General features: G+C 59.3%; 1 protein-coding gene and 1 long non-coding RNA gene across 2 annotated transcripts; both read left to right on the forward strand.

The window, feature by feature from the left end:
* The first annotated feature begins 105 nt into the window (after nucleotides 1-105).
* On the forward strand, nucleotides 106-24,337 carry MAP2K2 (mitogen-activated protein kinase kinase 2). Its single transcript, XM_027085495.1, has 11 exons — nucleotides 106-450; nucleotides 4,160-4,370; nucleotides 10,446-10,592; nucleotides 14,665-14,742; nucleotides 15,401-15,452; nucleotides 15,530-15,654; nucleotides 16,372-16,585; nucleotides 18,673-18,737; nucleotides 19,969-20,030; nucleotides 20,953-20,998; nucleotides 22,812-24,337. The coding sequence occupies exons 1-11, from the start codon at nucleotides 359-361 to the stop codon at nucleotides 22,920-22,922; spliced, it is 1,203 nt and encodes a 400-aa protein (XP_026941296.1). The 5' UTR covers nucleotides 106-358; the 3' UTR covers nucleotides 22,923-24,337.
* On the forward strand, nucleotides 1,263-3,071 carry LOC113608725 (uncharacterized). Its single transcript, XR_003428404.1, has 2 exons — nucleotides 1,263-1,739; nucleotides 2,890-3,071. It is a non-coding gene; the product is annotated as an uncharacterized LOC113608725 (long non-coding RNA).
* Nucleotides 24,338-27,176: the final 2,839 nt, after the last annotated feature.

The following is a 27,176-nucleotide window of genomic DNA, read 5'->3' on the forward strand; positions in this document are numbered from 1 at the left end:
TGCGCACGCGTCGGGGTGAGGGGCGGGGCGGGGCCCGGCTCGGCTCCCCGGCGCTGGTTATCGCGAGAGGCCCGCGATCTCGTAGCTCCCCCTCCCTTCCCTCTGCCTCCCGGGCTCCGGCTGCAGCGTCAGCCTCGGTCCGGCCTCTGTGGCTGCCGTGGCCCCGATCCCTCGGCTTCAGCCCCTGCGTCCCTTGGCGCCTCTCGGCTCCGATCCGCAGCGCCGCCCATCCTCGCCCCACCGGCGCCGGCCTAGGCCGCGGCCGCAGCCCCGCGCTCGCGTCGGCGCCGCCCGCTCCCGGCCCGCCCCCTATGGGCCCCGGCTAGAGGCGCCGCCGCCGCCGGCTCTCGGATCCCCGATGCTGGCCCGGAGGAAGCCGGTGCTGCCGGCGCTCACCATCAACCCCGCCATCGCCGAGGGCCCGTCCCCCACCAGCGAGGGCGCCTCCGAGTGAGTGGGCAGGGCCAGGGCCGGGTAGAGGACGGGATGGGGGTCCCAGAGTACCGAGGTCGGGGGAGGGGGTCGAGGAGATGAGAGGACGGGGGAGTGGGCCCTGGGTGGGAAGGACGGGGGAGGGGTCCCAGAGTTGCGAGATCGGGGAAGGGGGTCCCTGAAAGGAGGGGAGGGGGCCCTGGGTAGCAAGGTCGGGGAGGGGGCCCTGAGAGGAGAGGAGAGGTGAGGGGCTCGGAGTATCGCTGTCGGCGGGAGGGAGGTCCCTGAATGGTGAAATCGGGCTGGGGGAAGGTTCTTGCTGGGAGAAGATGGGATGGAGCGTCTCAGAGTAAGTGAATCGGTCCCTGCGGGGAGAAGACCGGAATGTGGCGCCCTAAATAGTGCAGCCAGGATGATGATGGGAGGGTTTCTGAGGGGAGAGGATGGGTCAGGGGTCCGCAATAGTGAAATCGGAGGAAGGAGGAGGAGTCCCTGAGTAGTGATGTGCGGGGAAAGGCGCGGGGGGGGGGGGTCCTTGCATTCCAAGAACGGTGGCACGTGGGGTTCCTGAGAGGAGGGGATGGGGCAAGCGGGGTTCTTGGGAGTGAGCATGGGGTAAGGAGGTCCAGGAAAAGGGGAAGGGGGTACCTGAGAGATTTGAGGGTGGGGAGGGATCCCTGAGGGGTGGGGAGGGTCCTCAGGGAATTGGGGGGAAGGGAGCCTGAGAAGACCCTGCTGGTGGAGGGTGGAGCTGAACCTGGGGAGAGTGGTTAGGAGGCCTGGAGGAGGCATAGAGGCTTGGGGGGGAACAAGGAGCGAGGGGGATTTGAAGGGGCAGGGGTGGGGAGAACTGGGCACCCAGCAGGAAAGAAGTCGGGAGCCTGCTGGGACCCCTGAAAGCAGATGAACAGAGATTCTGGATCGAATGGATTAGCAAAGCCTTGAGGGGCTGGAGAAGTGTGATTGGGTTTGAGGCAACTGAGGGGGACAGGAGGACTTGAGGGGAAGGAAGGGGACAGAGAAAGAAGCATGGGGCATTGGGGTTACCTGATGGCAGAGTTGCGTTGTGTGAGGTCACGCCGCTTGGCCCCAGAGCATGTCCCTATGACCTCCCCACTCCCGTTCTTCATGCCGGAGCGGCCAGGCTGGTGTCAGAGGTCCGTGGCCGGGATCTGTGTGCCGTGCGCCTTGCCTGTGGTGTGACCCATGAGAACCAGGTGTGATGGGCGAATGGCATGTTTGGTGCCTCTCAGGGGACTTGGCCTCCTGCGACCAGATGAAGGAGGAGCGCCTTGATGCATATGTGTGTGAGTTCACATCTTTCTCAGTCCCCGAGGGTGCAGCTCAATGTGGGGACGTGTTCCTGATTCTCAGAAACTCCACTTATTCTTACGAGACATCTCCTTCATCATATTCTCTTCTCTTTTTTTCTTTTTGTTTTAATGTGATTTGTGATTTCCATCCCTTCAAGAATTCCCCCAGAAGAAGCCAGCCTTTGGAATTCCAGGGTTTTTTTAAATAACCACAGTGGAGTTGCCATGAAATGTAAAATGGCTTAATCAGCTGACTCCAGAATGCATTTTAGATGTCATAGGCCAGGCTGGACACATTCCAGGGTCTGAGGGTCTGGCTGCAAGAGCTGCCTCTTCACTCCTATGGTGAAGGGGTCGTGGCACATACATTCCTTCCTTTGCCTTTCCTTCTCTGTCCATCGGTGTCCTTCTTGTTCCCCCTTTATCCAGGTCCTGGCTCAGGGGACCACTACTATGAGCACAGGCTTTGCAGGCTGGAAGGGCATAGGTGTTGCTCCAGCCTCTGCCACTTCCTTGCCTTGTGACCCTCAGGCAGGTTACTGAACCTCTGAGCCTTGTCCCTCCTGGGTGGGCTGGGTCTACAAGAGAGGTGCCTCCCAGGAGGATTGTGGGAGTTAAAGCTCTTGTACCTGCTCAGGAAGTGGCACCTAGCCCCCTACCTCCCAACGACCTCTTCGAGGTACCAGCTCAGGTGACATCACCCAGCGGCAGGTCATCTTGCTCCTGTGTGCCCTTTTGCTTACATCTCTTTAAGTTGTAGGCAAGTCATGGTTGAACTTGGGCCTTGGAAGTTTCCTGCCAGAACTCCAGTGTCCCCCTTCGTCTCCTGCTTGAATTCCCCCGGGGGGGTCTCCCCTAGGTGGGCGGTAAACCTTGGCTTAAGTGCCCTGGAGAGTGGTGAGTGGGGACCTCTGGAGGTGGCCCATTCTCCTCTAGTGACTTCCCTTAGAGCTGTACTCACTGTTTGGGTAGAGCCCTTGGCCACAGCCAGCGCTTGAAATGTGGCTTGTTTGTCCAAATTCAGGGGAGCTGTAAGTATAATACATATTCCAGAGTAACTAATTTCACCAGATAAACATTTTCTAACGTGGCTAGAAATTTTAAAAATTGCATACATAGCTCACGTTCTTTTTCTTTTGGGCAGCCTCGCGTTAGTGCTCATGCGCGCTGAGCTTTGAGCTGGCGTCTACCTTCCTGTTACAGTGTTTTACTCCAGGATTTGGTTCAGAGTCAAGGCACTCGTGAAAATAGCTGTCAACCTGTCCTTTGAAAGTTCGTTGAAATCACCCAATAAAGTGCAGTATATGTGGTTTTTATATACATTTATTTATTTGTTTGTTTGTTTATTTATTTTTGGCTGCGTTGGGTCTTCATTGCTGCGCACGGGCTTTCTCTAGCTGCGGCGAGCGGGGGCTACCCTTCGTTGCGGCGCGCAGGCTTCTCATTGCGGTGGCTTCTCTTGTGGAGCACAGGCTCTAGGTGCGCGGGCCTCAGTAGTTGTGGCTCGCGGGCTCCAGAGTGCAGGCTCAGTAGTTGTGGCTCGCGGGCTCAGTAGTTGAGGCTCACGGGCTCTAGAGCGCTGGCTCAGTAGGTGTGGCTCACGGGCTTAGTTGCTCCTCAGCATGTGGGATCTTCCCGGACCAGGGCTCGAATCTGTGTCTCCTGCACTGGCAGGCAGATGTTTAACCACTGTGCCACCAGGGAAGTCCCACATGGTTGGTTTTTAATAACCAGCTCTAGGAATGCATGTACGTATAAATGCCTACTGTTTACAGTAACGCTCAAGATATAATAAGAGCATGCTGCTGGAAAGGAATGCCCTGGAATTGTCTGCACTGTTTAAATTATGCCCCTCTCCTTTCCTCCGCCCGTGCCTCTGTGTAATTCGTGTAAATTAGAGGCACAGATGCTACGGCTTCTGTCATCTGCCTCTTGGTTCTAGTTCTTTGCTCTGAGGCCACTCCAAATGAGTTTGCTCCTCCATCCCTGTGAAAGACAGGTGTCCTGACCTGGGGCTTCACTCCCTGACCCCCAGGCTTGTATCTCCGGTTCCCTTGTCTCCTTCCCATGTGGTCCAGAGCTCTTGTGTCAGGAGGAAGGGCTCCCGGGTCTGAGAGCAGGGCCACTGAGCTAGAGCTGGTCCTCGAGGTTCTGAGGTCTCCTAACCTTTATGAGTGGGGGAGAGGGACGGCATCCCCAGTTCTCAGGGACCTCAGCTGTGTGTCTGCGGGTGGTCTTTCTTTCCCATGAGATCGTAGGCCCTTCAAGCACCAGAATCAGGTCTGATTCACCTCCCAGCTACAAACCCCAGGCCTGGAATGTGCAGTGGCCACACGGTGACCTCGGCTCGGGCTGAGTCATCTTTTGGTAGCACATGCAGTCTTGGCTAACCCTCGCCCTTGGGGTCTCCGCAGAGCAAACTTGGTGGACCTGCAGAAGAAGCTAGAGGAGCTAGAACTTGACGAGCAGCAGAAGAAGCGGCTGGAAGCCTTCCTCACCCAGAAGGCCAAGGTCGGGGAGCTCAAGGACGATGACTTTGAAAGGATCTCGGAGCTGGGAGCCGGGAACGGTGGGGTGGTCACCAAGGTCCAGCACAGACCCTCGGGCCTCATCATGGCAAGAAAGGTGAGAGGCAGCTGGCGGTGGGGTGACGGCTCTGTCCCCGTACTCTGCGGGTGCGAGCGGTGGCGACAGGTGCCCTGGCAGCAGGAGAGAGGGGCCTCAAGGGTGCCGGCCTCTGCCTTCTGACGGGCTCCCAGGCTCAGAGGCCACCCCCACCAACGTGGGTTCTAGTTAGAATGTGGTGATGCAGCCTGGTCCCACGCAACTCTTCTCTTGGAGGCCGCCCCCTGCCTTGCGGGATGTCTGAAATTCAGGTTTCCGGGAACAGACTGGCTTGAGAAGGGTAGCAGACGGAAGAGAGGAGAATCGAGACCCCTTAGAGCCGGGCTTCCCCTGACTTCACAACCAGAAGGCCCTGCCGACCAGGACTGGCTGCTGGTAGCGACGGCCACATCGGTGGGGTGGGGGAGGGCGGTCCCTTGGCAACGGGGTACCCGAGCCACCTGTAGTAGCCAGGGTTCTCCAGAGAAACAGAAGCACTAGGGGTGTGTAGGGGGTGGGGTAGGTAGAGGTACTTTAAGGCATTGGCTCAGGGACCGTGGTGGCTGGCAGGTCTGAAATCTGTAGGGTGGGCCAGTGGGCGCAGACCCAGGAAAGAGCTGGTGCAGCTTGAGTCCAAAGAGAGTCTGGGGGCTTCCCTGGCGGTGCAGCTTGAGTCCAAAGAGAGTCCTAGGGGCGTCCCTGCAGGGAGCGCTGGTTCGATCCCTGGTCAGGGAACTAGGATCCCGCATGCTGCGGTGTGGCCAAAAAATTTAAAAAGAAGAAAAAAGAGAGAGAGAGAGAGAGGGAATCTGGAGGCAGAATCCTCTCTTTGCGGGGGGTGGGGATAGTGCGACTTCAGTCTTTTCTCTTAAGGCCTTCAACTGATTAGATAAGGCCCACCCACTTACGGAGGGTCACCTGCTTTCCTCGAAGTCTGATGATTTCCATGTTAGATCACATCTAAAAAATACCTTCACAGTGACATCTAGATTGGCATCTGACCCAACAGCTGGGTACCGTGGCCTAGCCAAGCGGACACACAAAATCAACCATCACCTCCCTGTTCAGTGCAAACCCTGGTGCTGAGAAGTCCCTCATCGGGGCTCCTGTGCCGCAGTGCAGCCTCCCTGCTACATGTAGGGAAGGGTCCCTGAGAGACATCGGGAGTGGAGAAGAGGAGGTCACCACCTGGGGATGGTGGCTCCTGCACACGTGACTGGGGGACGTTGAGTTGACACGTGATTCAGCTCCCACAGACGTGTTCCTGCAGACATAGAAAGCCCCCTTTCTGGAAGCCCATCGTCCCATAGTTTCCAAATTGCGTTCTTGGAAACCTGACCACCCTGGTCCCCGGGGGGATCTGCGCAGGGCCCGCCTTTCCTGGGAACCATGCACTCGGTTTCCATGTGGCGGGGGGGAGATTAGTGCAGCAGCTATTCCTCCTGCCTCCAGAGCCCCGCCCTCCCTCCTGAAACCTACAGCCACATGCTTTCTATTTCTGTCTGCTTACCACAGGCAGCCTTTTCAAAACCAGAGCAACCCCCGAAATCCCTGGTCTGCCATCGCCCAGAGTACAGGGAGTGGAAGGGCAGACGTGAAATTCAGACGGTGATGGAAGGCAGGGACTTGGGAACAGAGTGTACACGTCAGAGTGCTCGTCAGGGTCGGAGGGTTCTCAGGACAGCCAGGACTCTTTCAGGTGGCTGCTGACGTGCCTTGTATAACCATGAAATCTGAGAGTTTGTCTACGGCTTTCTGAAAGCCTGCGAAGTAAGGCTTCCGGGTTTAACCTGGGGGGCCCAGGTGTAGTCTAGTTAGTGGTGCTGCCCCGATGTCTGTGTCCTGGCTGTGATACAGGCCTCAGTCACAGACAGCGTCACTGCCAGGGGAAGCTGGGTGAAGGGCACACGGGACTCTCTCTGCTGTTTTTGCAGCTTTCCTGTGCTTGCATAATCCTTTCAAATAAAAGGTTTAAAAAAAAAAAGGGAGGACTTCCCTGGTGGTCCAGCCGTTAAGACTCCGAGCTTCCACTGCAGGGGGCGTAGGTTCGATCCTTGGTCGGGGAACTGATCCCACATGCTGTGCGGTTTGGCCAAAAAAAAAATAATAATAGAATAAAAATTTTTTTAAGAAAGGGAATTCCCTGGAGGTACAGTGGTTAGGACTCAGCACTTTCACTGACAAGGGCCCCAGTTCGATCCCTGGTCAGGGAACTAAGATCCCGTATGCCGTGTGGTACGGCAAAAAAAAAAAAAAAGTTCTAAAAACTGGGGGGAGTGAACCTCAGATTTTGTTCCCCATCAATCGTAACCCCTTCCAGTTGCCTGTGGCCTGTGCAGCCGCACCCAGAGTCATGCAATTCAGGGCGTGAATTTACTCCCTGGTGGCCCTGGAGCCCTCGGCCGGTCTGCGGAGGTCAAGGGCTCCCAGAGTGCCATTTCTCCCAGGAGCTCTGTTTGCCTGTATTCAGCTGAGGACACAGGTGGGAAAATTGACATGTCAAAGTGGTTTTTGAGAAACAGTGGCCTCCGTCTTTCCTCCACTACCTTGGGTGGAATTCCGAATTCCTGGGAAGCCGAGTAGGAATTCCACACATTCTGGAAGGCCTGCACAGATCCTGCTGTGGGCCGGCGTCCCTCCAGCCCCTGTGATGGGCAGGGGATTATCCTGACCACTACGACACGAGCAGTGACACCAGGTCCCTAAGACCCGCAAGAACCGGGCTCCATTTCCACTGTCTCGTCCGTTCGTAAATGTTCTCTGAACTCGTGTCTGGTGTCACGATTCCTCCCGCATCCTTGCGGGGCCCTGGGCACACAACCTCTGCGTCAGTGGGACCGGCAGAGATCCGCGAAGAATTCGGTGACCGTGTTGCACCTGTGGGGCTCTCCCAATTTCCCTGTGCTCTGAGCGGAGGGATGTGTTTTCAGCCTCATGTGTGTGTGTGTGTGTGTGTGTGTGTGTGTGTGCGCGTGCGCGTGTGTGTGTGTGTGTGTGTGTGTGTGTCTCCCTCCCCTCGGCATCTGCATGCTTCCAGAATGGAGGTTACAAACCTGCCCAAGGCCACATCCTAACCCTAGCTGCCTTCTTTCTAGTGATGGCCCTGGGTCAAAGCCGGTGCACACGTTCTCATTTGCATGGGCCAACAGCTCTGTTTTACTGAGAAACTGAGGCTTAGCTGGGTCGGTGTCTGAATTGGGCTTGAACCCTCTCGGGTCCTCCCTTTGCAGTTGACCCTGACCCAGTGGAAGCTGTCAAGGCCTCGCCTCCGCAATCCATTTCCCTCTTTACCTAGTTTGTGCCCCCTGCCCCCATCCCTAACTCAAATGCCCCAATCTGCAGTAGGAACACCCTTAGACTCCTAGATGGGGTTTGAACTCCTAGCACCGTACTTATTTAATCAGCTGTTGGAGCTCGCACGGCCCAGGTGCTGCCATGGAAAGAGCGTGGGTTTTGTTTGGCGTTCCATGAGCCAGGCCCCAACCCTCCCTGACCGCTCACCAGCTGTGTGCCCCTGGGGGCGTCATTTAAGTCTCTGAACCTGAACTTGCTGGTCAGCCCAATGGGGGCAGTTCTCACCACCACTCTCCAACCCCTATGGGTCATCATCGTCAGGGCGAATCGCAAGCACCAGTGCTCAGAAACGTGGCCCTCGTCCCATTCCTGCTTTTTCTCCACACCCCCTCAGTGGTGGTTCGTAGGTAATCCATGAGGCTCACTTCACATGGCAGCCGCCCCTGCATCCGTTCCTTACCATATTTTTCTGGAAAGCCTCTGACTTCTTTTGGCCTTATTCACATTAAGGCCCTGACTCCAGGCTTCCAGGACCCCTGGGATTTGTCCAGATCTGCCCAGTTTTGTCCAACTCCCCCACTTCTGCTTCTCTACCCCCACCACCCCAGTGATTCATCTGCGGCTCCTTTGAAGTTCTTTGTCGAGAGCGGCGCTGTCCACGATGGCTGCCCCTGGTCAGACGCAGTGGCCGAGCCCTTGAAACACGGTCGATGTCAGACAGGGCGCACCGTACGTGCAGAAACACAAACCAGGTTTCACGGGCTCCGTGTGAAAAAAACTCATTAATATTTTTACATCGCCCTCACGTCCAAACAGTCAATTTTTGATACACTACACCGAGTTTCAACAAAATACATGAAAAATTCATGTCACCTGTCTCTCTGTACTCTGAACGCAGCAGCTAGAGGATTCAAAATTAAATTGGTGGCCCGTGCTGTATGTCTCTTGGGCCTTGATGGTCCTGACGCTGGCATTGCCCACCGTCCACCTCGCTGTGCCCTCCCGCCTGGCTTGCAGGATGAACCTGCCGCGCTGCACACGGATGGCAGCACTTGGCTTTCAGACCCTCATTTCGCCCTCTCCAAGCGGGTCTGCGTGCACGTGCTCACAGGGGCGGCCGATGGAGGAGAGAGCACCTGGGGTTCTGGTGTGTTCCACTGTCCCGCTGGTGGTGGCCAAGGGGCAGGTGCGGTGTCCCAGGGCCCACAGCCAGAGCTCTGCTCTGCAGGCTGGGTCAGGTGGGGAACCTTCATGTGTAGGCGTGAGGTTTTGCCTGGGGGCGGCATAGGCACCAGGCACCGTTTCGCTGGGAGCTGCTGCAGTTCTCAAGGTTTTGAAGGTCGTTGGTGCCCCACACACGCCCCGTGCCCCCATGAACTCGGCACACAGCCCGCCAACAGGCAGCTCTTTGTCCTTCCGCCGGCATGCCCACCCCACCTTGTCCATCTGGCAGAGTCCCACCTGTCCTTCGAGGCCCGGCCTGAGTGTCGCCTGAGCCCTGGACCCCCCTCTGTGATTCCTCCATCAGCATCTCCACCACAGCGGGGTTGTTTTGCCTGTGTCTCTCCCCCTCCTGGTGGTGCGTCTCCTCCAAGCAGGACCATCTGTGCTGTCTCTCCCTGTCACCAGCCCCGAGTGTAACTGACTCTACAGAAATGTCTGTTGAATTGATAGTGGTCATTTTCAGGTACCGGGGATCTGGTTCCGCCTCTCTGATGGACAGGTGGAAATCGCACCCTTTTCTTGTCTTATCACCATGGCTGTAGCATCTAGGACTCGAAGGAACCAGGACGTGCACCCGCAGCCTGACTCTCCCCCGCTGTACAGGGGATCTTGGCTATTTGGGGTTTGTAGCTGGGCGTTGCTCTTGGCTGTCTGTCAGCTGTCTTTTCTGCATCTCTCTGGACGATCCTTTCTTTTCTAACCTTTCCAGACATTGCGATGAATTTGGTGGCAGTCCTCTCTGCTGACTTGAACTCAAGGGGAAGGGGAGCTAGGGTCCTAGGGTGGCAGTGGAAGGCTATCTGTTCTCTCTAGGCCGGGGGTGGGAAGGGGTCCAGAAAACCCAAGGGGCGGAGGGGGGCAGAGGTGAAGTAATTGCCGCATCGGACAGGGCATTACCTGGTCTGCTCCTGGGAAAGGCTGGCCCTTTGTATGATTTGATTAACAGAGCTCCTCCTGTAACCAAGTGAATAATGTTGCCTCTGATGATATATTTTTGTAAAACAGCATTATTGAGATGTACTTCACCTACCATACAAACGATCCTTTTAGAGTATTTAATACACTGATTTTTAGTATATTCACAGAGCTGTGCGTCCATCACCATCATCAATTTTAGAACATTTTCATCACCCCAAAAATATGCCCCATCCCCATCAGCAGTCACTCCCCTGTCCCCCAGCCCCAGACAGCCAGGAATGCACTCTCTGTGGATTTGCCTGTTCTGGACATTTCCCATCAGTGGAGTCACCCACCATGTGTCCTTCTGTGTCTGGCTTCTCTCACTGAGCGTCATGTTCTCAAGGTCCATCCACATTGCAGCGAGTGTCTGTGCATCACCCCATTTCACGGCTGAGTGATGTTCAGGGCGTAGAGAGACATTTTTCTGTCCCTTCCTCCGTTGATTCAGGGCATTTGGGTTGCTTCCACCTTTCAGTTGCTGTGAAGCCGGTTACTGTGAACATTCCCGCTCCAGTCTGTGTGTGGGTGTGTGTTCCCCGTTCTCAGGTACATAGACACCCTTCCTTCCCGGCCCCCCTCAGTGGCCCGATCCTGACCCCGCCTCCCTCTCCCTTGCAGCTGATCCACCTGGAGATCAAGCCAGCCATCCGGAACCAGATCATCCGTGAGCTGCAGGTGCTGCATGAGTGTAACTCCCCGTATATCGTGGGCTTCTATGGGGCCTTCTACAGCGACGGCGAGATCAGCATCTGCATGGAGCACATGGTGAGTGCGGCGGGGCCCGGGGCGCCTCCCCCCCCCACCCCGGAGTCCCCGTCCTGTTCCCGGGGGACCCTCTTGGAGGTGGACGAGGCAGTGCAGCCGTGTGTGCATGTAGACCCCTTTGTTTCTTAAGCGCCAGACACCCTCCTCCCGACGTTGCTTTTTCCCCGGATCCATGGTAGACGTTACTCTCTGTTGGCACAGAGCCGGCTCCGTCTTTTTCCCCTCCGTCTAGCGCCCTGGCGTCCCTGCGTACCTGTTGGGTAATTTATGAAACGCTCTTGGTGGACACTAAGGTTGTTTCCGGTCCCCGCGGCTTTCTGAGTAATGCAACGTTGAAAGTCCTTGCACCTAAGCAGGCATGCCCGAGGGCTGAGGCCCGCTGCCGGGCTGTGCGACTAAACACTTGATCTCTCCTTCCCAAGTGCCCTCTGCGTGGTCTGGGGACCCGGGTCTGCACCCCAGCTCAGACCCATGGGACCAGGCCTCTGCCATGGAGGGCGGCCGCCCATCTCTTTTAAACCATGGTTGATTCTGATGTGCCCCCTCATTAAGGAGCTCTGGTCTCGAGGCTCAGAAGTGGGTGGGATCAGGTGTAACGCGAAAGCAGAAGTGGTCAGAGCCGAAGGTCCCCAGAGGAAATGCCGCCGGCCCTCTGCCATGCCTCCTTTGTCAGGTAGGGCCCTGCCCGCTCCCAGCTGTCCAGGCCCCGGCCCTCAGGGCCCTTGCAAAACCAGGATGCCGCGTGGCTTTTGGCGGGTGGCTGTGGTTACGCCTCGCCTCCAGCTTGCCGTCCCCTCTGATGGTTTTGTAACGAAGGCAGGAAACGAATTTGAGCAAGAGCCCGCGAGGAATGCATGTGGGCCGGGGGGAGGGCTCCCCCACTGCCTTGCCCCAACCTGGCTGCCTGATTCCCGCCTGGCACTGCCCCGTGGGAGCCCCTTCCCCACCTGGGAGAGGGCAGTCGTATCTGCCCACCCACCTGGTCGACACTGCACAGACGAGTATCAGGGCGAGAAAAGGATGTGACATCGCTGTGGTCTGAGGGGAGCCTCTTCTGTGCTGTCTCTCTCCCTCCCTCTCCCCTTCCCCCCTCCTCCCCTGCTCGTCCCCGCTTCAGCTACCTCCATCCCTGCTCCCTGAATACCCTGAGAGTTTGGAGGCCCCTCTTGGCCTTGTACAAAAGAGGCAGCATGGGACTTCCCTGGCGGTCCAGTAGTTAAGACTCCGTCCTCCCACTGCAGGGGTCACGGGTTCCATCTCTGGTTGGGGAACTAAAATCCCGCGTGCTACACAGCACGGTCTAAAAAAAAGAAAAGAGGCAGCATCACAGCCCCACCCCCTCCCCCTCCGTTCTTGGTGGGTGTAAAGCATCAGTTCCAGGAGAGGCGCCTGCACCCCGGCGGCGCACAGACGGAACCGCTGGGATGCAGGGGAGATGCTAGATTCTCTTTGTTTGCCATGTTCGTCCTTCAGAGCTTCACGGTCGGGCTTTTCTTGTTCGCTTTCATAGCGAGCATATGACGACAGTGGAACGCGTAGATGGCACACAAACTCAAGGACACGGGCTCGGGTGTGGCCCGCGTGTCCCTCTTTCTGCTGACGGGTTACAGTCCATGGAGGTGAGCCTTAAGTGGTGGGTGGTTGCTGGGCGGGGAGGGCGTGAGGAGGACAAGATGACGGGAAGCGCTGAGAGGGCCTGTGCCACCCACACCAGTGTCCTCGTGCCCGATGGTCCCCTGCAGGGTCTCGCCCATGGCGGCGAGAGGACGCTTGCAGTCCCCCCACCTCTCACGCGGGACTGGACGAGTCTCGCACCTTGTCTGTCAGGCCAAAGATATGAGGACGGGGCGAGCTCGTCCACGAACGTTGACGGAGCGTCAGCCGTGACGTTGTCACCACCGCCACCGTTTCCCCGAATTCCTGCATCACCTCCATTTCTCTCCCTGTCGAGGGCACGCATTCGTCTCTACGCAGGGTCGTGCACGAATTGACTCTCGTCTCCCACCGGGTAGATTCCAGCTCCAGCTTGTGAGAAAGGCCCGCTGACTGTGACGAGCAGCCCCGATTCAGCACAGGAGAAACTCACCTGTGGGCACGGGAAACAGCGGGGCTGGCGGCTCCCCGGTGCCCAGACCTATTCCTTTTCCTGGGGAAACTAGGGGCTTGGACCAGCGGACAGCGGGTGTCTCAGGGCCGGAGCGGCCAGGGAGCAGCCGACTGACCACTGAGAGGCAGCTCTTGGTATTTTCTTGGGTCCTGGTCAAATCTACTGAAGAATGCACTCCCTTGTTCTACAATAATGAAAAATCAGACACGTCCGTCAGAAAAGGGGAGGTAAAGAATGACACCAGGCCGCTTTCCAGGGGAGAAGTGAAAGCAGCATATATGCACCGGATGAGAAAATCCCCCGAGAGGAAAGTATGCATAATGTGAGCCCCCAGATAGATAGATAGATAGATAGACTTAAAGCTCTGGATCAGCTCTGCACCCCACGGAGGATGAACCACGCTGACGTCAGGGGCTGGGTGGCAGTGGGGCTGCGTGGAGAGGACCCGCGATGTGTCCTGAGTCGCCTTGAGACCCCAGCCTGGGGCCTGGCCCACCGTAGTCGCTGCGGAGACGTTCTCCCTGAATGTCGTCCAGCAAACATACCACAATCCTACGGAAAGTTCAGAGTATGAGGAGCTGAGTCAGGGAGCAGGGATCACGAACGCTTTTTTTAAAAAACCCTTTTAAGGTTGATGAAACAAAAAATGAGGAAAAAAAGTGGAATTCCCATCTCGCCCTGCACGCAGAACAGGGCTGGGCCGGGCAGCCTGCCGACCAAGTGCACCGGACCTCCTGGTCCCGTGGGTGCCTCCCCGGCTGCACCCGCCGTTGCTGCACGCACAGCCCCCTCGTCCTCAGGCTGGGGCTAGCCTACAGAGTCCCTCGTGGGTTCCCAAAGCGTTGGAGGGCCTGAGGTTTTCCACAACTCCCACCGCAGCCCTTCTCCCCAAGCACAGCTGGAGCAGAGTGCCAGGGAGGGGGACCAGGCGTCTCCGAGGCTGCAGGCTTCTCGCGCCCCCTCAAACGGAATAAGAGGCCTCCTGGGACCGCTGGTGGCCACAGGAGACCTAGAGCAGCATGGAGAGAAAACAGGCTCTCCACCCAGCTGCGAGTTCAGATGCTGGCCACCTCCCACCGCATGCCCGAGCCTCAGCTCCGGTCTGCCTGGCATCCTGGGGGGGCCTCGGTGTGTCCTCGGAGCCCATCTCTGAAGAGGCGCCTTGGGCCAGTCGGTGACACCCGGGGTTTTGGTCTCCAGGTTTGCTTCCGGGTGACCTTGCACAAGATACTTGGTTTCTGTCACTTCCTCGTTATCGTGTGGATTTGGGGCCATGCCCTGGTCAGGGGATCAACTAGGGTGCCCTGTGTCACGTCCTTTGCTGAACATCCCAGTTTCAGGGTGGCGAGCAGTGGCTACACCGGCAGGACAGGGGGCCGAGCCATCGTTCCCCCTCCCCCGTGCCCCTCGGCTATCAGGCCTTCCTGGTGGAGCTGGCTTGGCCTTCTGTCTGTGCCGGGCACTTGCGGGCGGCGCCCCTGTGCTCGCGCTCCCCTTCCCGAGGCTGCGGCTGACTTGCTGGGAGGGGACCCAGGCCCAGAGCTGTGGGTCTGGCTCAGGTACGCTCCCTGGTGCTCGGGCTGCAAGCTGGGCGGCTCAGCCTCAGGCCTCATGGAGCACTGCCCGCCTGCCGCTGCCGTGGCAACCTCAGGAAGGCTGAGTCACGCCGTCCAGCCACGGGCCTCAGTTCCGGGAAGGATGGACCGCCTGGCGAGCACACTGGCACCCTTTCCGTTTCCTGAGGCCCCAGAGGTGGCCGGGGCCGCGGGAGTCCCTGCTCTGAGCCAGTGGGTTGCCTTTGGCTGTGGTCTGGCCTCTGTTTTCCGTGGAGGAAATTGAGCACCAGCTCTCTGGGAACCAGGGAAATGCTTCGTTTTCCTCCCTGCCACTCTGGCGTCCCTCTGGGGAGCCCTGCCTGGCGACGGCTCAGGGCAGCTCTACCTCTCTCTCCTGTGCTGCCCCTAGGACGGTGGCTCCTTGGACCAGGTGTTGAAAGAAGCCAAGAGGATCCCCGAAGAGATCCTGGGGAAGGTCAGCATCGCGGTAAGTGCGTGCGGGCGCGCGCTCCCGGCCCTGCGTTCTCATGGGTTTCTTACTTCTGCCCCCTTCCACACGGCCAGGCTCGAGGAGCCTCAGGAAGCCGGTGGTGGGCGTCAGCCTCCGGGCAAAGAGGCAGAGGTGCCTGTGCCAGCCTCCACCAGCTGTGGGACTGAGTAAGTGGCGTCCCTTTGCCTGTGAAGTGGGGGTGATACTTCCGTGCCCCATACAGGCATGGGGGTGGCAGGAGGAACCGTGGCACGGCGCCAGGCACACACTGTCCCACAGTGCTGCCATCGTCGAGTGTCGCCTGTCTAACTTGGTGAAACAGCCCCTGTATCCTTCACGCCGTTAACCTGGGGGCCCCGAGCACGGTCCCGGCACCAAAGGGCTCAACAGAGGATGCCTCTCGGGCTGGGGTGACCCCTGAGGCGGGGCAGTTGACTGGACACTTACAGCCCTACTGACAGGGCCTTGGGCCCTCCTCAGACAAGGGGAGAGCGGTGTCCTCCTCAAGGGTGGGGGGCCGTGTGAGAGTTGGGGAGGTGGGTGACTGTACCCACCCAAAGAATGTCGTCAATGTCACATGGCCACTTCGGCCTGGGCCTTGGGCCTGTCCAGAGGACAGTCCCCCTCACGGCACCGCCCTGTGGCTTCCCTGCAGGTTCTGCGGGGCCTGGCGTATCTCCGGGAGAAGCACCAGATCATGCACCGAGGTAAGGGGACGGGCGCCCCGGGGCCGGGAGGGGCTGACGGCGACCCGCAGTGTCCACACCGCCGGCTCTGCTCCCAGATGTGAAGCCATCCAACATCCTCGTCAACTCCCGAGGGGAGATCAAGCTGTGTGACTTTGGGGTGAGCGGGCAGCTCATCGACTCCATGGCCAACTCCTTCGTGGGCACGCGGTCCTACATGTCTGTGAGTCCTTCCAGCGTCCTCCCCACCGCCACCCCGACCCTCATCAGCTCTTCCCCGTTTTCCAGAAGCTTTTCCAAAAGCCTGCCCTTCCCTGTAGTATAGTTTCTTTTGCGGGCTTTGTTCTCTCCTTCGAATTTCTAGTTTCCATCATCTTCTCATCTGGGTTTTTGTCTCTCTGGAGACGCCGGCCTGGTTCCTGTCCGCTCGGGGAGAGTAGTCAGTTAATTTCTGAGCCAATCGACTAGCCCTCCGTTATTTTAGGCACTATCTGGGTGATTTTATTTTTTTATTTTCATTTTTATCTCTTTAATTTATTTTGGCCACACCGCGTGGCCTGCGGGATCTGAGTTCCCCGACCAGGGATCGAACCCGCGCCCCCTGCATTGGCAGCGTGGAGTCTTAACCACTGGACCGCCAGGGAAGTCCCCATCTGGCTGATTTTAAGAGCAGATTCTGAGAAGTCCGTCTTGGGATTGTTGGGAGAAGGAGACGTTCCGGCGTCTTTCCTGGGTCGGTCGCTCTCCAGAAGCACTTTGGGTTGCGGGGCTTTAAGGGGCTGCTGTCAGCACGGCTGGAAGCAGGTGGAGGGAGGGGGCGGAATGGCTTTCTGCCGCTGTGTCCCTAAGCGGGATGGGGCTGCAGGGGGACCACAGGGACACTCTAGGGTGCCAGCGCCCCTCCATCTCCCTCGGGCCATCTCTGCCCATCTCCCCTCAGCCGGAGCGGCTGCAAGGCACTCACTACTCGGTGCAGTCAGACATCTGGAGCATGGGCCTGTCCCTGGTGGAGCTGTCCATTGGAAGGTACCCCATCCCCCCGCCGGACGCCAAGGAGCTGGAGGCCATATTTGGCCGGCCCATGGTCGACGGCGCGGAAGGAGAGCCTCACAGCATCTCGCCGCGGCCGAGACCCCCCGGACGCCCCATCAGCGGTATGGCCTGAGGCTGGGACTTCCGGTTTGGATGGGGCACGCGGCGCCTGGGGACAGCAGCTGCCTCCCCTCTGGCCCCTCTTAGCTCCACCTGTCCCCCTGGGCCGCGCTCACTGCGGTCAGCAGTCCTCAGATGGTCCTGAGGCTTCTGGGGACAGTGCTGCAAGCAACGCCTCGAACTGTCCTGTCTGGGGCAGCTGCACCTGTTGCTGCCAGCTGGCGGGGTCGAGACACTCGCCCCTCAGCCAAGCCGTGGGGTGGCGGGTGGTTTCTCCAGCATTTTATCATGAGAACGTTCAAGTGTACAGAAAAGCCGAAAGGGTTGTCCAGCAGGCAGTCTTCTGCCCCACACCTGGACTCTGCAGTGGCCGTCCTGCTGTGTTGGGCCAGGCCTTTCAGGGAGCCCAAAGTGAAGGCAACTCGACTCGGGTCTCGGGTGGCTGGTTAGATTCAGCCCAGCACACAGCAGAGGTACGGGAGGGCAGCGGGGCTCCCAGGGGCCTCCCGGTACCTCAGGCAGCCACCTGCGAGGTTCAGGCCGATGCTTCCACCACGTTGGGGGCTGGCGAGGGGTGAGGGTCATGGCTCAGGTGGTGTAATTAGGAAGGGGCGCGTAGGACTCTGGGATTTATTTATTTATTTTATTTTTTTATTTTTTTGCGGTACGCGGGCCTCTCACTGTTGCGGCCTCTCCCATTGCGGAGTACAGGCTCTGGACGCGCAGGCTCAGCGGCCATGGCTCACGGGCCCAGCCGCTCCACGGCACGTGGGATCTTCCCAGACCGGGGCACGAACCCGTGTCCCCTGCAGCGGCAGGCGGACTCTCAACCACTGCGCCACCAGGGAAGCCCAATTTATTTATTTTTTAAGTCAAGTGACAGGAAGAGAGTTGAATTGAGTGAGAGCCCAGAGGACCATGCAGTGGACTGCAGTTGGTTGGTTGGTTTCTCACAGCTTTATTGAGATAGCATTCACATACCATATGGTCCACTCGATTCAGGCTTAGAACCCACTGGACTTCTATACCTTCACAAGGTTGTCCGACCATCACCTTTATCTGACTTCAGAACATTTCATCACCCCAAAAGGAAACCCTGTCCCCTACCCAGCCCCTGACAACCATGAACCCAATCCCTGTGTCTGTGGATTTGCCTGTCCTGGACGTTTCCCATCAATGGAATCACACACCCTGTGTGTCCTTCTGTGTCTGGCTTCTCTCACTGAGCATTGTGTTCTTGAGATCTGTCCACACCGTGGCAAGTATCGGTGCCTCGTGGCACCTTGTACCTCGCTCCTTTTTTATGGTCACATAATATTCCACCGTGTGGTATCTATTTACCGCTGACGGATACTTGGGTCGTCAGATGGCGGTTTTCACAGTATTCTCAAGCCCAGACCCTCCCCTTTCCTGGTGCCGCACCCAGACTGCTGGGGTGTCTTGATTTCCTCCGAGGGGAGAACCCCCGCTCCCACATCTGTGTCCTCAGGCCCCGGCCCTGCCCCTCCCTTTCCAGCCCAACTCCCAGACGGTGCTCAGACCTTCCAGGCGGGGAGGAGCGGGGCGCTGTGCCAGGCCGCTCGGCCTGCCAGCACCTCCCCCAGCCCCGGCCCTGGCCCACGTGCCCATTTCAGGACAGGGGACAGAAGGCGAAAGTCCAGCTGCCAAACGCGGGCCTGGCCAGCTGGGTCTAGGACAGGGGTCAGCCATCCCAGCCAGCCACCATCCTGAGCCCGCAGGTCCGTGCCAGGTTACACTGCCGCCCTTGCCTGCTCGGCCCCCCGTGGCCCCTCCCCCCACTCCAGGGAGCAGGGGGTCGGCTTTAGCACAGCCCAGCCCCCTGCCAGATGTGTGCCTTCTCAACAAGCGTTCCTGTTCGTTCTGGTGTTTTGTTTTTTTAATTCACCAGAGGCTCAGGAGAGATGTTCCTCTCCCAGGAAGGCAGCTGGGCCCAGGAGCCTGCCCTCTGGGTTGGGCCGGGTGCGGAAGAGGGTGCTCGGCTGCGTTCAGCACGCTCAGGCCCCACCGCCCGACGGAAGCACGGTGCCCACCTGCCCGTCTCATCCGCCTTTGTTTCTGCCCCGGGCAGGTCATGGGATGGACAGCCGGCCGGCCATGGCAATCTTTGAGCTGCTGGACTACATCGTGAACGAGGTGCGTGCCCGGGGCCCTGCTGGCAGGCGGGTCTCCACAGCAGCAGCATCAAGCCATTCCCGTTGGAAAGTGTTCCCCAGAAAGAAGAGCGTTCGATGTGTAGACTGTGGGTTGTGTCGGGAAGGGGCTGCAGGGAGCTGTGGAGACCATTGAGTCCAGTAGGATGCGCACACCTCCCCTCCCCAGGGGGCTCTTTTTTTTATCTTTTCACGGGGATGAACCCGAAATTCTCACTCTGAGCCCAATGGCCCAGCGCTGGGGCCCTGTGGGTGAAGTCATAAATCATCCCACTTCCTCAGGGAAAGTTGAGGCATCACCTTCCTCTCTGGGAAGGGGGCACAGGGCGCCCACCCAGTCCTTCTCCCCACCACGTGAGAGGGCAGCATGGATACTCCCATTGTACAGATGGGTAAATCCAGGCATAAGGATGGGAGTGGGCTCCTCAGGCCTGCAGCTGAGACAGGGCCGAGCAGGACCTGACCCTACAGCCCTCCCTCTCGGCGTGGCCGGGTCACCCTCCTGGCCCTTCTCTGATGGAAGTGTGTTTCCAGTGGCCCTTTGGAGTTGGGGTGGCCAAGCTTGGCCCAGGGTTGGGTCTTGAGGTGAGCAGCTCAGAGCAGGGTCAGTGGCGACAGAACAGGGCAGGGTGGTTCCGGTGACACAGCTCTCCCTGCACCTGGCAGCGACACCCAGGCCCGGTGAGCACGTCCTTCCAGGGAGGCCGCCGGCACCTCCCGCCCCTGAGCAGGAAGAAGGCCCACTGCCCTCCTGGACGGGGCCTGAGCCTGCGCACGGCTGTCCCCACCCCGGGACCTGTGAGGGGCCAGGCCCCTCAGGCTCCCCCTCTTTTCAGGCAGACCCGCAGCTCTCTCCAAGCACCTCCGGAGGGTAGTGGCCCAGACCGTGTAGCACGTGGTCAAGAGTAACCACCCTCATCCATAAAATGAGGATGAGCCCTGTTCTCCTTCACTCCTGAGCCAGTCGTGGTCCCCGAACAAGAAGAGCTTTTGAAGGAAACTCTGGGAAAAGGCCAACCCAGTTGGCAGGGCTGCCCGGGGAAGCTGCTGGAAGGGGGGTGGTGGGCGCCCTCTGCCTCCAGGAAGGGTGCATCCTGAGGGTCCCCAACAAGTGCCGAGCTGTCCTCAGAGGCACAGGCTGGGAAGCGCCTTTTCTCCCTGATTCCAGAAGCATCCTTGAGCTCTCACCCCCGCCTTTCTGTCCTGGCCCGCAGCCTCCTCCCAAGCTGCCCAACGGCATCTTCACCCAGGACTTCCAGGAGTTTGTAAATAAATGGTAAGACGCCATGGCCGCCAGCTCGGGGCGGGTGGGGCAGGGGCCAGGCGGCCTGGCCTGCTTCCTGGGACGACCGGGGCCTCGGGGATGCCTGGCAGTGGCGGCGTCTGGCGGGACTGGAGCTCACCTGAGAACCCAGATCCCCCCGCCAACCCCCCACCAAGGCTGCTGAGTCACGGCATCCAGCTGCCACCCCCAGCTTGTCCCCGAAACCCCGCGCAAGCCAGGATGGCAGGCTCTCTGGAAATAACGCTATTCCCGCCTTGCCTTCTGCCAGCAGGCAGCCCGGTGTCCTAACCCCTCAAGCCCGTAACCCGTGGCTCCTAGGCAGGCCTTCGGAGCCGGTTTCTGGGGGGTGGCCCTCCCACCCTCTGAAGCGTCTGGGTGACGCGGTCTCGGGCGAGCGGGCTGTGGACCCGGAGGGCCGGCCCGTTGAGCGCCCTGCACATCAGGACGCGACGCTGCGGCCCAGGGTTGCGTACCTCGCAGCCAGCCTGTGACTGTGTGTCCAGCGCTCCCCGTAAACCTATCTGTGCCCTGTGAGGTTGCCAGTTTGAAGAACTGCCACTCAGCCCTGAACTGCTTTGAGCAGCAGCCTTTCAGACCGTTCCTTTTAGACCTTTTAGACCGTTCCTCTTTCGTGAAGGGAAAACTTCCGCTTCCACAACAGCGGTTGCTGCTGGGCCTCTGATGGAGCAGCGTGGGGGGGGGGGGGTTCCCACCCTCTTCCCCTTTCCCTCCTGTCCTGGTCTCAGCTTCTTGCCCTGCCCTCTCGGGGCATCCTGCTCTCACACCCAAGGGTGGCGGTGGAGCCCCTCACCCACGTGGGCCAGGCAGGAAAGGGCAGCAGGATGCAGGCCTCTTCCCCCAAGGCCACTGACTGCCCGCCTGTCTTCTCTCTCCCACCCCCTGGAACCCACAGCCTAATTAAGAACCCAGCAGAGCGAGCAGATCTGAAGATGCTCATGGTGAGTAATACCCACAGATTTTGGACTTCCAGAGGTCCCTGGCAGGCCCTCCTCGCCTTGAGTGAACACCTGAGCTGGCTCTGATGTCTCTTGGCCAAGCTGGAGAACCCCTGTGGGTCGCCCTGGCTTGCTGGAGGGCACCATGCAGAGCGGCCATGGTCCTCTCAGCTCCCCGGGGTACAGAAGGGCCCGTGTGCCTGGGGCTAGGGCTGTGTCTCAGAATGGCCGGCCTCCAAGGCGTTGGGGGCACCACTGGGGTGTTTGCCTTCCTCTAAACCCATACTGTCCAACGTCCTTGAAAACCAAGGTGGTCTCCGGCATTGGCCTTCCCCCGGCAGGGCTGCCTGCCAGCCTCAGGGTGACCGTCACAGTGCCTTCCGCCCATGTCCACTGTGGACGTTAGGCCTTCTTCCTCCATCACCAGGCCTGACCACCTGAGTCACCCCCGATGCTGAGTCAGCCCCTTGTTTATGCATCTTGTGGCTCGAAGAGAGAAAACACTGCCAGCTACAGGCGTGAGACGTTAGTTGTCAACCTCAGGTGTCCACACGGGAGAGAAGGAGCCTCTTAGGGTGGTCACGATGCGGTAGTTTGAATAACCGAGCCACGCCCTCTGGTGGGCTCCTGTGCCCCTGCCTGCAGGACCACGCTCCCCCCTCCCCACCATGTCCTCCACCGGGCCTCCCTCCTGCTTTCCACCTCAGGACCTTTGCACAGGATGGCCCTTCTCCTTCTGGGACGTGTCCTGTTGCTCTCCCCCCAGCTGTGGGCCTCTGCTTCGGCACCGCCTCCAGGAAGGCACCCTGTCTAGCCCACCCCTCTGTTAGCTGTGGCTGCAGCCTGTGTGTCCCAGCTGTAGTCAGTTTTCTGTGGCCCCAAGAGTGAGCCTGGCCTGGAGTGCCTTGTGGGAAGGGGTCTGCGTCCATCTGCCTCTTTCTAGAAGCTCCTTACTGAGTCCAGTGACGTGTGTTCAGGGCACGCACGACATAAGAAGCACGTGTTCACTGTGGAACATGCAGACCCACGGAACAGGGGAGTGAACTTTGACATCTGCCATTGTCTCCCCCCCGCCCCCCCGCCCAGCTCCACGCAGTTCACACAGTGCGGGACGACATCCACGTCTCTGCCTGCGTGACACTGTGGGCCGTGTGGGGCTGACTGTCTTCCCGACCACGAGTCCTGTTCCCTTGGTTTGGTGTATCACCCAAGCCTGTGCCCACCTTTAGGGAGGTAGGGGTGGTCTCGCCTCCCCAGCTGGCATAACAGGTGGATGTCACGTGGGAGGCCTAGACCCCCGCCCTTCCGAACGGGAACCGCTGTCAGGGTGACTGTTAAAGTTACTTAAACTGACGGATGAGGCGCGATCCTGCTCTCCAGCCACACGGGCCCTGTTTCAAGGGCTCAGGACCCTCAAGCGGCCGGTGGCTGCCGCCTGGACAGGACATGTAGGGTACTTGCTATCCTCAGAGTTCCGTGGTTCCAGATCAGATGTTCTCACCCAGGTGACTCTGCCCCCATGGGTCCCTGGGCCACGTCTGGGGACGTGTGTGGTTGTCACACCTGCGGGGGGATCCTGGCGTCAAGCGGGTCGGGGCAGGGATGCTGCTCCTCACCCCACAGCGCCCGGGACGCCCCACAGAGGGTGAGCCGACCCCACGTCACCCTGAGCTCCAGGGGGCATAGAGTGGCCTCGCCCGTCGCCTGAGACCCCGTCCCAGGCCGCGTGGCCCCGGGCCCGGGCCTCCCTGCTCTGGGGTGGGGACCCGGCCAGCCAGCTAGGGCGGGGCCACTCACATTGTTCCTTCCCTTTCAGAACCACGCCTTCATCAAGCGGTCCGAGGTGGAAGAAGTGGATTTTGCCGGCTGGTTGTGTAAAACGCTGCGGCTGAACCAGCCCAGCACGCCCACGCGCACTGCCGTCTGACGGTCCCGCCACCGACAGACCCGCTCCCCATCCCACCCCTCCGGCTGCCCCCTCCGTGGGGATGCGCGCGTGGCCCTTGGGCCCGGGGAGGCCGACGCCGCTGCGCTGTCTTCTCAGAACCTGCTTCCTTAGGTTTAAAGAAAAAAACCGAAACAAAACAGGGAAAGAAAAAGCAAACGTGCCGGTTGTGCTTCTTGTGCCTTGTCCTTGGGGTGTCAGCCTTGATCCAGCCCGGGGTGGGCGCCTCTGCGAGGGCGGCCCAACCCCTGAGAGACGGGCATGGTGTCGGGCACTGGCTTTGCTCCTTTCCGAGGCCCTCAGAGGGACCCCCAGCCGTGGGTGACTTTCACCAGAAGAGAAGGGGGCTGCCCCCTTGGGGTGCGTGTGTGCCCCCAGCCTGGCATCTGCCCCTTGGAGGTGGCCGTCCCGGCCCGCAAGAGCTATTGGGCCCAGTGGCTCTCGTGGGGTCCCCGCCCCGGCGGCTCCAGCCTCGGGCCATGCAGCCTGTCCTCAGCAGTGCGTGACCTGCCCCCTGGGAGGGACCCCCAAGTCCTCTTCTGTGCTTCGGGGAACAGAGACTTCTGACAGCTCGCAGCAGCCTGAGCTGACACTCGCTCGGCAGAAAGGAAGCCTTGGGTTTCCAAGCTGTCCTGTGGTTGAAGCCCCAGCAGATCCTGCAAATAAGGCCCGCTCCCCTATGCCTGCAGGCCGACAGATGTGGGCGGGTGGCTCTGTGTCACCTCTGCTAGCCCAGCAAATCAGAAGTGACCACCCAAGGCACGTCACTGTCTCGGGCCTTGAACCGTTCGACCGCAGCTGATCGGAAATGAGATGGTGGGGGTGAGGCTGTCCTGACTCCTGGTGGCCATTGGGGTGTCCAGCCAGGCCCCCTGCAGGGGTCTGCATGAGGTCCGAGGCCCGAGACCCAGCCTTTCCGCCTTCAGGGCTGTACCACCTCCAACGGAGAAGGCCGCCTCTGGGCCATCGGGCAGTAGGAAGTGGTGGAGGGCAGGGCTGCTTCTAAGGCTTCCCCTCCTGCAGGCTCTCTGAAGATGAAGCTGTGAGTCTCCCCACAACCCCAATACTTCCTGAAGGCTTGAAACAAGCCGATATTTATCTGTGATAAGTCGCAGAGGAAGGGTTCTCGCAGAGCAGCGGTCCTGGGGCAAGCCACACCAGCCCCGCGTTTCTGGAGAAGGTGCAGCTGAAGGTGGGGGATTGTGGCCCTCTGGGAACTTCTGGGTCCTTTTCTTCCTAGGGAGACCCTTCAAGTCTCCTCTGTTTTTTCCTGTGGTCACCAAAGAGAAGACAAGTTGGTAGCTGTTCCAACCAGCTTTCCAGATTTCTGCCACCTCGTAGTTGCCCCCAAAGTCTTTCCTGATTTAGAAAAGAATAAAAAAGATAACTAAAAGTGATGGAGGTGTCGCTCTGTGGGTACCCCAGCTCCCTCCAGAGCTTCAGAGGGGGAAGGGGGCCTAACGGGTGAACTGTGACTCAGCGTCTTGGCCCGTGGGCGCCCGGCGCTGGCAGTCACAGGCAGCCCCATCGTTGGGCCAGTCCTGTACACGTCAGGCTGTGGGCCTGACCAATGTCTGTTAACAGAGCCGACTGCCGTTTGCAAGGAGTGAGACCGCATTGACGGGGTTCCTAGGGGTGCTGGTGAATCGGGTCGGTGGGGTAAGGCCTCCAGGGTTGCTGGGGGAGGACGGATCGAAAGTAGGCGCCTCCCCCAGCCCATTGGCTCCAGCCGCCCACCGTCTGCTGTGTTGCTTTGCCAGGACCCCGAGGCGCCTCAGGAAAGGACCAGAGAGACACTTGGCGCTTACCCTTCCCACTCCGAGTCAGCCAGGAACACGCCAGAGCCTTGGAGACCGTGATGAAAGTGTCCGACTTTAACAGCCAGGGGTCTCCCTCCCTCCCCCGCCCCCAACCCGCTTCCTGCAAACGTTGCTAGACTTGGCCCCCTCTGCCCCCACACCCTGACACCCCGTCTCTCCCCGGTTCACAGTGGTCCCTGCCTGGCTGCTCCCATCCAACGATCTGGCCAAAGGTGACCACAGGCCGGCCTGGGAACGCTGATCCCTGCCCTGTCGAGGTCCTCTCTTGCAAGGGGGCAGGCTCTTCTTCCCGAAACATGTAACATCTGTTGGTTTTGGGGTCTCCCGACGTGTAGGGGTCCAGGCAGAAGGTGGGGTCAGGCAGCCAGGCTGCTGGCCCCTCCCGAGCTTCTTGTGAGAGACTGTTCTGTGTCAAGGTTCCCCGTGGCTCTTCCTTAAGCCCCGAGACGGCCAAGTGCGTGAGATGATGCAGCCGCCCTGTTCGGGCCCCTGGGACCCCCAGCGCCCCTCTGTCTGACCTCTTTGTCCAAAAACAAATCAATCAGGAAATGAATCCAAGAGCTTCAGAATCTCACCCGTTGGGTGTTTTCTTACTTGGGTTTTGAGTTTTCTTCGCTTCTGGGGTTTTGGGTTTTTTTTGTTTTTTTGGTTTCTTTTGCGCTTGGTTTGGAAGAAGAAGGTATCCAGCGTCTTGTCGATGCAAGTTTCTCCTCAGGTCCAAGTTTTCATCATATTAAACAGCACTTTACAACACCACGTGTGTTGACCCCTGTGTCCCCAGAGAGCAGACTCTCCCTGCCTGGTTCTGACCCCTGAGCAGCTCATAAGTGACCTTGGAATAAGTGATGAGCCGGGAAGGGTGGCCCAGCTCAATCAGGGTGCCACAGGCTTTTACCCCCAGCCCTGGCCATGGGCCAGAAGCCATCTAAAAGCTCGGGGTCATGGGTGCCCGCCTGATCCAGTGGAATTCTCAGGTTGGACCAGCCCCGGCCCCGGGACCGTCGCATTCCCTTCTCTGAGTGTAACAGACGTTCCAGGGATGGGGCAGGGGGAAAATGGAAGGAAAGAAGGTGTGCAGAACTCAGAACTGGCAGGCAGATTCCAGGCGGGTCTCGGCCCCCTGCGCCCTCAGATGCCACTGGGACGCACGTGCATCATTCAGCTGCAGGCGCAACTTAAATTTCCTTGTGGCCACATTTAAAATAGGAAAAAGAGTTAACCCTTCTGGTTCCTTGTTTTTGTTTGTTTTTTGTTTTGGCCTCACCGCGTGGCACATGACAGGCAGGATTTTTAGTTCCCTAATCAGGGATCAAACCTGTGCCCCCTGTGGTGGAAGCATGGAACCGCCAGGGAAGTCCCTGGTGAAGGTAATTGGATGGTATGTTTTATTTAACCCAATGTAGTCAAAATATTACCCTTGCACTTTGCAATCAATATGAAAATTAGTCTGGTGTTTTTCTTTTTTTTTTTTTTTTTTTTTTTGGTACGGAGTTGTGATACCGTGTGTTTTGCCCTTACCGTGCATCTCAGTTCGGACGGCCCACATCTCCAGTGCTCGATGCCCCACGTGGCCAGAGGCTGCTCTGTCCTCTCCCAGCTGTCATCATGCCTACTGGGTCTCAGTGGGGACACTCTTGCCCCCCTCAACACAGGGGACACTGATGTCTGGGGGCATCTGTGGTCATCACGACTGGGGGGCTCCTGGCATCCAGCGGGCGGGGCCGGGGATGCTGTTCCGCCCACCAAGCCTGCGGTGTCCCCCTCCTAGAGAGTAACCCGGCCCCCTGTCAGCAGTGAGGGGAGGAAGCTGGTTTAGCCCACGCCCCTCTGGGGATCCAACAGTGTAGAAGGCCACAGTTCCCCTGTAGCAGAAGTCAGACCCTGGGTCTTTTATGTACAAGGCAGCCCTGCCTGAAGCCCCCAGGTTTCCTGTGTCCAGAGCCTGGGACACGGTGTGGCAGGGGGCGTGTGGGCAGGGGCAGCCCAGAACCTTCTGGAAGGCAGGGAGTCTGGAGAAGGGCGCTCAGCCAGCCCCAGGGGTGGAGGTGTGTGCCGGGCAGGAAGCCTCAGGTCCGGGAGGCAGGACTCAGTGGACTCCGGGTTAACCAAGTTCAGTTCAGAAGAAGCTGCCACTGCATTTCCCAGAAAGTGGGGATCAGGCGGGCAGAGTGGGAGTGAGGAAGGGGAAGGGACGGCCTCAAAATGAAACCAGCAGGGGCCCTGCGGGTCTCGCCCCACCTCCCGGGGCTGGGGCTCCCAGCTGACCAGGTGTGCGGGGCCCCGAGCCACCCACCCACCCGGGGCTGGAGGCCACACCTTGAACTTCAGGCCAGTGGCTGGAGGACCTGCCCGGTCTGCAGTCCCCGTGGCAACGACACCTAGGCTCTGGAGGAGGAAGGAGGGCGGAGGGGGAGGC

This window comes from Aethalodelphis obliquidens, unplaced genomic scaffold (genome assembly GCF_003676395.1).
Source record: "Aethalodelphis obliquidens isolate GAN/ISIS:26980383/991018 unplaced genomic scaffold, ASM367639v1 scaffold53, whole genome shotgun sequence".
Lineage (NCBI taxonomy): Eukaryota > Metazoa > Chordata > Mammalia > Artiodactyla > Delphinidae > Aethalodelphis > Aethalodelphis obliquidens.